The 11,004-nt window shown below is 40.2% G+C and overlaps 1 protein-coding gene across 1 annotated transcript in view; it reads right to left on the bottom strand.

Moving 5' to 3' along the window:
* Positions 1-392: 392 nt before the first annotated feature.
* LOC137144960 (nardilysin-like) overlaps positions 393-11,004 on the bottom strand; it is a 66,758-nt gene continuing 56,146 nt past the window's right edge. The window contains exons 25-31 of the mRNA XM_067535475.1: positions 10,890-10,937; positions 10,348-10,400; positions 9,136-9,219; positions 3,040-3,130; positions 2,390-2,506; positions 1,710-1,799; positions 393-858 (exon numbers count right to left, since the gene is read on the bottom strand). Coding sequence (XP_067391576.1) covers positions 661-858; positions 1,710-1,799; positions 2,390-2,506; positions 3,040-3,130; positions 9,136-9,219; positions 10,348-10,400; positions 10,890-10,937 — 681 coding nt within the window. The 3' untranslated portion in view covers positions 393-660. The remainder of the gene's footprint in view (positions 859-1,709; positions 1,800-2,389; positions 2,507-3,039; positions 3,131-9,135; positions 9,220-10,347; positions 10,401-10,889; positions 10,938-11,004) is intronic.

Genomic DNA, 11,004 nt, shown 5'->3' with positions numbered 1-11,004 from the left:
CCTTTATGCTGCTCTTGTAACATAATGGAGGCCAAAATGATCCCTAGGGAGTTCCTCCAGCAGTGCAGATGGCCCTATGCTGCCCTCCTATGCAGCCACTGGTGCAAGGATGTGGTCAGGGCGTGGCTAGCGCAGGAGTGGATGAAGGCTATTTTAGGCCGTGAGACAGCCCACTGGCTAAAAAGCTGAAGGCAAGTTTTAAGTATGGAAATTTGCTGATATGGTGCAGTATCTCTTTAAGGTTCTTAAAAGTACCTTTGCAGAGTGATGAAAAATGCAGAGAGATTTCTGAAGTAGTGTGTCTAAAATGTAAAGACTAGATTACTAATGTTTTAAGTTTACAGAGTATGTTGTATTGAACACAATAAGAACACAATAAAAAACAAGGGAGGGAAAATGACTTGACGGATGTTAAGAATGGGAACAGGAGTTATACTTTCCATTAACAGCTGTTAAAAATAAATTTATTTCAGATTTCAAAGACGGGGTGGGAGAGTGCCAAGTGGATATACAATGCTACAAATCTTAATTAAAATAAGGGATGAACTCACCTCGTCCTGCTGACAATACAAATTCATTTCGTGAGGCTAAACGATTCACAGTGTTCTCAAATTGAAAATTACTTAAACTACACTTTAATGCAGAGGAAAACAACTTAATTTATTTTAATATCTTATGGTAAGGGAGGAGGTTAAGCATTAATGTGAAATTTCTAATGTCCCTGATGGAAGTGGTATTCTTCATATAGGAGGAAGAGGGTAAGAATGTTAGGTGAGATATTTCACCAAGTAAGGACTGCTGAACATCTGAGATAGTTGTAATGTCTGAGTCGCCTTCTTGTTTACCAAATCCAACCACCTGAAAATTCAAAGGCCAGAGGGTTACCAAGACAGTAAAAGTTTGGATGCTAAAAATCTAGACTAAGAGTGAGTCATTTTAAACATGTTTTAGTTAAACATTAAGTTTCAATCTGGACTCCATGGACACTTAATCATAGCAGAAGAGACCAAATGAAGGGTATGTCTAGACTGCAATCAGAGGTGACTGCAGCATGTATAGACATACCTGAGTTAGCTTTGAGCTAGCTAGCTAGATCAAATAATAAGAGCAGTGAAGCCTCAGCAGCATGAGCTAGCCAGTCATATATAAACCCAGGGGTGTAAGTGGGCTTGTACAGCCTGTGTTGCCAGGACTCCACTGTTATTGTTATTCAAGCTAGCTAGAGAACAAAACTAGCTCTGCTATGTCTACACTTTGCTGCAGTCTCACCTGATTCCAGTGTTTGTAGACATATCCACCAGCTTTCACTTCTTTCTGCAACTTTCAGAGTTGTTAAGTAATTTATTCCTAATACTAAGTAAACTTTATACAGAAAAAAATTAAGATTTATTTCCCTCTTCTGACATGGGTTTAAAGCATTAACAATACTAATACAGATACTAGTAGCTATAGGAAGTGGTATTTTCATTTCTATCATTTAGCTACTTTTTAAAAAATGAAGGTTGCTCATTTCTGTTAGGATGTGTCAAAGTGTTTCAAAGATAGTTTACATAAGCCTTTTCACAGGCGTCTATTTTAAAAGACGTTAGTCACAGGATGTGGGGAGGAAGAAAAGGACAAGGCCTTAGAAATTAAATAAGGAAGTTACTGTTAACTCAACGGTGTGATGCAACCTCTTCTAACATAGTGCTGACTCCAAACATACTCACATGAATACTGAGTGCTTTCCTCTCTTTGCCTCTATGAGCTTGGAACCAGTTAACCAGGTCTGATTTAGTTAGTGATTTTAGTGCTTCAACCTAAAACCCACAAGAGTACATCTTCAAACTCCCAACTATCACACAGATCTTTTAAAAGCACCCTAATTCCCAACAGTCGAACAGTGTTTTGAACATTTCTACCAATCTTCTGCCCTTCCAATTCCATCCAAGAGCAACTACTTGCAGCAAAATGTTAAGTCCTGAATGTAGTAGATAGTGACAGAAACACTTGCTGATACTTATGAAGCAGAATTGCTACAAATTTCTAAGAATTCTGAAAATCAGGTTTGAGTTATAACTACTATTCGTCTTGACTAGTTTAAGACAAAGATTTCTTCATACAGATCACTCCATTCAGATCTTGAAGTACTGACTCCACTCTCTAGGGCTTGATATTAATTCCTAATACTAGGTCTCTATAAACCGGTGCTTAAGTATTGACAAGAGGTTAAACTTTCTATTCAAGCAGCAATATTCAGTATTGGTATAACCCTAGCCCCAGTAAAGTCAGTGAGAGTTTGCCACTGACTTTAACTCAGCCAGAATTTCACTCTGTATTTCAAATATAAGTATTTAGTGAGACATTGTAAGACAATAAAATTGATTGAGTTTTAAGTTTCATTCACTACCTCATGGGCAAGTCTGTCAAAAAGATACTGCTGAGTCATTATTTCATTCCAATTTCTATCTACCTCTTCTCCAAGATAGGAATCTTCACATTCTTTAATATGTATTAGAGCACTGACCTGTAAAAGCATACTGATTATTATTACTCTCATAGGGAAGCCACCATCACTGGGAAAGGGGTGGGATTCTCCTTCAAAAGGGTTTCATTAGCTCAGGCTGCTGTGTATCGTATGATTCAAAGCAAAGTTTGAGCTTGTGTTAAATGCTGCTATTAACCTGTAAGGCTGGGGCATTTGTTTAGTTGTTTTAAGTATTGAATTACTAGTTATCCTAGAGTCCATTGAACAAGGCTGCATGTGTCCCCTGGGGCCTTCCAGGAAAACGAGCCCCCCATCCCAGAAAGGAAGAATCCAAAACCACAAAAAGAAAAAACCAAAGTGCCCTGGTCCTTAGCTCAGTGCCAATTTCAGAAAATGCTACTGTGCACTGTAGCCAATGCCAGGAAGTGTGACTGAGGAAATGATCCAGCACCAGTATCTGATCACTTCCACTTTCTCCCTCTCTAAGAGGTTGCATGTTCTGTTTTTAACAACATGGTAAGGAGCAGAGCTATTCTTATGGGGCTGTGTTTGGGCTGCTTTTCCATTTTTACCTGAGTGCTGAATGCTTTTTCAGTTAAATGCCTCATTTTTTCCTCAAAGTACAGAAGAAATTCTTCAATTTTCTTGTCTACTAATTCAGAGCTGAAAGGTATAAAGGAAATATTAGAAACCATATGAATAATATTGGCAGCACTTAATAAGTGGGAAAAAAATCAACGGTTTTAAATCTGGAGGTTGAGGAGCTAAGAACATGCTGTGCTGTTTGCACAAGTGAGTCTTCATTATCCTAAGGAGAAACTAAACAAGAAGTGAAGAGGACAACAAGATTTTTGAGAGGCAGACGATGTCCATATAACACCATCTGTTTGCTAAGGAACATACAAAGGAAAGACACTATGAGTTTCAAATTTTTAACCTTTCTCTGTCCTAGGAAATAAGGTAACTTGACAAATAAAGGTAGCCAGTCCTTTCATATAAGCCCACTAAAGATCTTTGTGCAGGAAGTCAATACTACTTCTACTTCTTGTAATTCCTGTCTGCTAATGGCATGACAGAAATTTTGCTAGCAGGAAGTCCTAAACCATAGAGTAAGTTTGAGTCTGGGGTCCCAGACACAGGTTAAAGCAGTGTAAGGAAGTAGGTGTGCCATAGGTCTGACAGCTGTTTAAACAATGTTTCCCTACTGCTAAGTCCATTGGGTTGATATTTCCAAGGAAAAAATATGCAGCAATTTGCAGGGGTGCAGAGACATAAAAGAAGTGTATTACTATTGTTATTGTTTCCAGATAGTCTGCTTTGATTTTCATTAAAAATTAATGATTAGCAATAAATCTATTTAAAATCAGTGATAAGATGTTGAACCAAACCAGTTTATAGTGAACTCTGAGCTTAAGATCTTTGAAAATTGAGATGGGTTTTACTGGCCTATGAAAAATAAGTCAAATCTCATTTAATATACAGTAGTCTAATGTTCTTGCGTGTGTCATAAAATATTAAAAATGCTGCACCATGTGACACTGAAATAGAGAAAAGGAAGAGATTTCTGGAAAGTGATCATCTGGAAAAGTGGGTGTGGGGAAGCAGTGTGCTGAGCCCTGACGAGGGAACACCCGGCACTGCACTTTAGTAATTACCACTGACCACTCACCAGGGTTTCAGAGGGAGAGTCACCACAATGCCCCTAGGATTATGTGTAGATGAAAAGGGGACCCTGATCTTTCCCCGTCCATCTGAGCTTCTTGTAGCATTAGAACCTAAGATTAAAACTGCACATGGGAAGTATGAGTCATGGTTGTAATTAGACAGAAATTGCTAAACAAGTGCACCCCCTGGAGCTAAATAAATACCACACATGCATACAGCTTCAGAGTGAAAGCATGCAACAGTCATCTTTTAAGCACCATAGCAGAATGGACAATAAAATTCAAAGGTGAAATAAACCCAGCAAGAAGATTAAAATGCTTCACCCAATTCAGTGGTAAATGAAGTTGGATGCAGAATAAGCACATCGCTGTTTTCTTAAATAGAACACAATGTATTACGGAAGAAGAAGACAATAACTGGTTGTTCAGATTCATGTATGCTCAAAACTTTCACCATTAATCATTGATTTCTTAAAATTTCAGTAAATTCCCTATCAAATAAGGTTGATATGTTAAAACAATATATTTAACATGAGGCTGATAGGGGCATTTTACACACTGGAAAATAATAAGTCACCTAACTTAAACGGTGAGTCTGTGGTATGACATTTGTAATACTGACATCAGACTGTGCTCCTAAACAGATGGGGAAATGGGAAGAAGAATCTTGAACCAGTTCTATCATGTGTGAGCCATGAGGACACTTTTCAGTGCAGGCACTAGTAATACCACAAGGTGAACTACATGCAGCAGAGATTTAAAAGATGTTCAGTTCAAAAATAATTTTCACTTTTAAAATTACGGAAAACAAAGTGCAAGATTCCAAGAGATACCTACTCTAAGAGCAGCATGGAATGTCAAATTATTTTACAGTTCAGCCAGTAGGTGGTGAAACTGACAAACTGGAAGCAACATTTTGCAAGATTTTACTTTGCAACCAAACTCCACAAGGAAACTGGAGACATCCAGATGTGCTCTTTAATTTATGCTATGGAGAAGCAGGCATAGCATATCTTTCAGTATTTTACTGAAGACAGTCACAGAGATGACTGTGAAAGGATTCTGTCTATCTTTGATGCATACTTTATACCGCAGAGAAATGTGGTTTATGAAAGGGAATGTTTACACCAAAAAATTCAACAACCAGAAGAATTGTTGAATCTTTTACCAGAGCTTTGCTTGCATTTACAGAAAACTGCTATTTTGGGACTGTGAAACATGAAAATATTGGAGATAGATTAGTTATAGAGCTTGCAGATAAAAATCTTACAAAGCAGCTATAATTAAAAACAGATTTAACCCTACACACAGCTATTCAAATATCAAGGTAGTCTGAGCTGGTGAAACAACAAAACTATAAGCAACTCACCAAACCTGAAAAGCAAGAAACTAGCTTAGAAGCTGTGAACAGATGCAGCTTAATTGCTGAAAGTAATTATCATAAGACCGCTCAGGATACAATGGACAAATTCCACACTAACTACAAAGCTTTTCAGATTAAAAGCATGAGATGTGGAAAAATTCATAGCCCAAGAGATGTATGTCCAGTCAAAGGCACAAGAAATAATAAATGCATAAAATATGGACATTTTGCAGCTCTTTGCTGCACCAAAGTAGTCAGCGAATTGACCCATATTACAGACAATCAAGAGTCATTGTTTCTGGGATCTATCACATGATGACCCAGACCCTGTCTGGAGTGAAACTGAATATTCATGGAAAGATTATTGACTTTAAAACTGACTCAGGAGCAGATGTGACAGTCATATCAAAAAGGACTTACCATAGCCTTCAACCCCTCTCAAAGCTGAAATCACCTGACTAGTTCTGATGAGCCCTGGAGGTATTCTGAACCACATGAGCCAGTTCACCACTGAAAAAACAGAGACAAAAGCTATGCATTCAAAGTGCATATGATCAAAGATGAACAACCTTCTCAGGCATAGCATGGAAGCCATGATGGGTCTAGTGAGCAAAGGTGAAAGAATGTGATGGAATATTTTGTGATATTGGACTTTTGAAAGGAGATTCAGAAAAAGTAACCTTAAGAGACAATACTGAACCATATAGTGTACATACACATTGCAGGATTCCTGTTCTGTTGCTTCAAAAAATGCAAACTAAGTTAAAGAAAATGGAACAGATTGGCATAATCAAGAAAATCTCTGAGCCAACAGCATGGTGTGCTCCAGTGGTACCAGTTATATATATAAGAAAAATGGAAAAATACGAATCTATGTGAATATTGAAAGATGTACTGAAGCAGAAGTAAGAGAAAAATATAACCTCTGAACACTGAATGACTTTGTCCCCAAAGTGAAAGGAATTCCAGGCAGGATACCTGTAGTGAGACGGCATGGCCTTCCTTGGAGGCTGACAAGGAGGTACCACCATCCACCCCCTGGTGGAGCCAGGAAGGCCATGCCCACCCGTGCCAGAAGCAGAGGGCAAGGCAGGAACTGGAACTAAAAAGGGTGGACCTTCCAGCTCAGTTGGAACAGAGCTACTGAAGAAGAAGGATGTCTCTCACTCACTGCTGAAGTGGAAACCTGGGAAGACTCCTGCTGCCACCAGGACTCGCCTGACCTGCCAGCGCTGCCCAACCACCCAGACGCCGAGGAGCTACTGGGACTACATCTGGTGGTGTACCCTGGGGAGATGGAAGATGATCTCTGGATGTGGGTACACCTCGTGGGGAAGGTAAGAATTAGCCTAGGAATAGCCAACTACAGTCCAGCTACATTGCTGCCCGCACTGGAGTCAGCTGTGACCCCAAAGACCCATTGGCAGAACACTCCACTGCTGTTGAGGCCCTGGGCTGGGACCCAGTGGAATAGAGTGGGCCTGGGTCCCCCTACCCTCTGTCATCCCACCCTAGGATGGCAGACTCCCCACACTAGGCCAGGAGGCCTGTGGATTGGTACTCAATCCTTGCCTGAGCCCTAGACTGTTTGGTGTCCCGCCCTGCCTGAAAGCTTGGGCCCCTGACTATTCACTGCCCTACTCTGCCTGAGGGTGGGAGTCTTAGACTGTTTGTTGCCCTGCCCTGCCTGAGGGCCAGGGCCTCAGAGACAGCTAATTCTCTGCTTTGAGCTTGCCTGCACAGGTGTGACAGCGAGGGGGCATGGTCTCTCTCAGAGACTGACAAGGAGGAATGGTCATGCACTCCTACAATGCTCAAGCAGATTCTGGCAAATTCATTTAGCCAATGATAGTGCTAAACTGACTATATTCATAACACCCTTTGAATATTACCTGTTAGGGTTACCAGTGCACCTGAAATTTTCCAAAGAAAGAGGGCAGAATTATTAACAAACATAACTGGAGCTGTAGTTTTCATGGACAATATTTTGATATATGAGTCATCGATGGAAGAATAAAACAAAACCCTCAACAAAGCTGTAAAAAAATCAGTCAGTCCCAACTGATGCTAAACAAGCAAAAGTCTGTTTTCCTCCTACATCAAATAGAGCTTGGGGACAGACAATAAACAAAGATGGAATCAGTCCTAGCCCAGAGAAAGTAAAAGCAATTCAAGCTTAGACTACAACAGCTACAACAAGCACCCTTGACAGACACACAACCTTAAGAAGTTCTATGTTACATTAAACGCTTGGGCCAGCTGGCCATAAAGGACACCAAGGAAGTGAGAAAGAAAGAACTTTGCAGTATGTGGACAATTAAGTGAGTCAAATAGACTCATGATTAAAGGCAATTGAATCATAATTCCAAATGAAATCAGAAGAGAAATCCTAAACCTTATCTATGAAAGACATCAGTGACTAACTAAATGCCAGGAACACGCTAACCAGTCAGTGTGGTGGCTGGACAACAACAAGGACATGAAGAATAAAGTATCTGCATGTGAACATTGCACCTGACAGACCTTGGAAGAGACTAGTTGCAGATTTATGCAAATTCAGAAGGCATCATTACCTGATCATAGTGGACTGTTTTTCCAATTATATAGAAATAACATACTTAAAAGACATGATATGTTTAGTGTTACCAAAATCACTCAGTTAGAGAACTGCCAGGCCTAGAACCTGCGTTTGTGTCAAACTGCATGGAGAAAACGAATGGAGAACTTCAACTATCGTAAAGAAAAAGAATCCAATCCCCAGATGGCTCATGCAGAACAAGAAGATGACTCAGACCCCAAACCGACCAGAGACAGTCATTGTAACTAATGGACAGCCAGATGACCAAGTTGTTACACGTTTGGGTTGTGTAATTAGAAAATTCATACAATTCGGAACACTTAACAGAATGATATGTACTGAACTTTAAAGATAGCATGATAGTGTACACTTTATAAAATTTTGTAAATGGTAGGAATGTAAAACTTAAAGGGGAGATATAATGGACAGCTAAACTGCATTATACGGTTCACCCACTAGGTGGAACCATGTGTAACATATCTTTATTTGCACATACAGTACAACAGCTCTACCTGGCAGTGCATTAAAGATGTCTTAAATAGCAATCATCTCCTGTATCTCAGTCTGGGGTGAAAGCTCTATAACCAGTCCATATCTGCTACAAAACAGATATCAGTGCTAGAGTACTGTGGAAAAAATTCAGGAATCCTGAAATAATACATGGCTATGTGCTTACAAGGTTGTAGACAGCTACTGCTTCAGCTACAGAGAGGTTAGCTCTGAAAAGCCACAGAAGTCCAAGGGTAGCGGAGATGGAAACACTAACATGCAATCTAACCCCTCTTCTAAACTAGTAAGAGTCATAAATTCAGAGTTTAAAGACAGAAGGGACCACCAGAGTATCTATTCTAACCTCCAGTATATCACAGGACACCAACATCACCCAGCCACCCAACCCCAACCCCAATAACTGGAAGTAAAGCACAGTATTACAGCTTTCAGGAGACTAAACTATTATATGAGACAGGTAGAGAACAGGAGGAGGGACTGAGATGAACCAACGCCCTAGGCCTCTTCAATGGCAAAGAACTGATTAAGTGAGATAAAGTCAGATGAAACTCACTTGTTCTTGGTTGCTTGTGTGGTTACGGTAACAGAGAACCCAAGGATCCCAGATGTATTTCTACATGTAGGGTACACATGGTAGCTTAAACCAAAAGGAGAAAAAAGTCCACAAGCACAAGTCATTTTACATTTAGCATCCACAACTACTAAATTAGAATATTGTCAATACATAGGTCAAAGATTTTAGCAATGAGGCAGCTACCAACTCAAGATTCCCTCTGGAATACAAATATCAGATTTCTTGCATCAAGTGGCTTTGGCCTTTTCTTGTTCAGCAAATTCCTTTTGAAGGTTTGGTTTAGCAGACAGGCTGAGAAATCCTGCAATCCAGATCAGTGAAATTGCCAGAACCCCCATAGTTAAGGTTAAGATTCTGTCACAGGTGTTTTTAGTAAAAGTCAGGGACAGGTCATGGGCAATAAACAAAAATTCATGGAAGCCCGCAACCTGTCCTGACTTTTACTAAAAATACCTTGGGGAGGGACCAAGAGTTATATGCTGCTGGGGGGGCTGACCTCTTGCAGCTACTCCAGCCCCAACCACTGCTTCAGGCCTGGGACTGCTACTCCGGCAGCCCCAGGGCTGACAGCTGCTCCGCCCTGCCACCACTGAAAAAGTCATCAGAAAGTCATGGAATCCATGACCTCCGTGACAGAAGTCAGGGTTACTGGAGCCTTTTAGTTCACAATAAAGAGCCTAATCAGAAGAGGATGCAGCTGCAGTGGTGACAGGAGTTAATTCAAGATCAGCAGCCCCCACCCATTACATACATACTCATGGGAAAGTTATAGTAGCAGCTACATGGAAGACAAAGTGAGGGCAGGTTACTTTTAAGGGAGTCTAGCTCCAGAGTTAGAGTTAGTGTTAATCACCAAGCTAGAAGGAGAGTCTTCTGCTTAATCAAATTATGTTACCTTCTGATTATGGACTCTAACCTGGAGGACAAGACCTTGCTAACAACAACTATTTTGTTCTGATGAGTAACTTGACCAGTTTACAGTAGCTTTACTGCACACAACCTTGCCATTTATATATGGCACCAAAGAAATTTCTGGTTTTGGTTACAGTATGTTACACTATACTTTCAGCCACACTGTGCCAGGAATTAACTACCATGCAGTAGGGAGTTTCCATAGTAATAAAGTACACAAGACTCATGATATATGATAAAGCAGTTGAACAGGAGCTGTACCCCACGCAGTGAACTTACCCAAGGGTTTGCTTGGTTCGCAGGAAGTTGAAGCAAGGCTCTTCCATGTGCATCTGAATACAGCATGGATTCAGTCAGAAGACATTCCTACTTACAACATATATCCCACAATAGCAGCTTTCACTCAGACTCAGTACCAAAGCATGATCAAAACAAGAAACAATGGAAAGCTACTAAACCTCACTGAATCCCCTCACTCCAGAAAGGAATTAGCATGGAGTAAAACTATAACCTTGTAATTGGATTACAAAAAATCTTGATCTTCAGGAAGTTTAATAGGAAGAAAGTTTACTTCATTCAGTTCATGAGTGAAACAGCTCACTGGGTTTTCCTAGCATTATGCTTCAAACACCTATACCCGTAGGGGAAGTAAAAGGCTAATTAGAGTGAGCCACATGTATCATTAAGATCTGTAATCTCATCTTGACACCACCAGCCATTATTTTCACGGCATACACTGTCATGTGTAGAACACAGGTACTGCTTCTATTGGCACATATTAATAAACACTCAAGAGTTGTTAGGAAAGGAACAAAACTTACCACAAGTAGCTCCATGAGGGTGTATTCTCTTAAACTCCTAGCCCCAGACTAAAAGAAGAAAAACATTAATTGAAAATAGTTTAGGGGTTTCTCATGGAGCTAAGAGTTATGGTCC

This window comes from Emydura macquarii, unplaced genomic scaffold, assembly GCF_026122565.2.
Source record: "Emydura macquarii macquarii isolate MOO-44397 ecotype Brisbane River unplaced genomic scaffold, CSIRO-AGI_Emac_v2 contig_3506, whole genome shotgun sequence".
Classification (NCBI taxonomy): domain Eukaryota; kingdom Metazoa; phylum Chordata; order Testudines; family Chelidae; genus Emydura; species Emydura macquarii.
The sequence above is the reverse complement of the archived record's forward strand: the minus strand, read 5'-3'. Positions and strand labels throughout refer to the sequence as shown.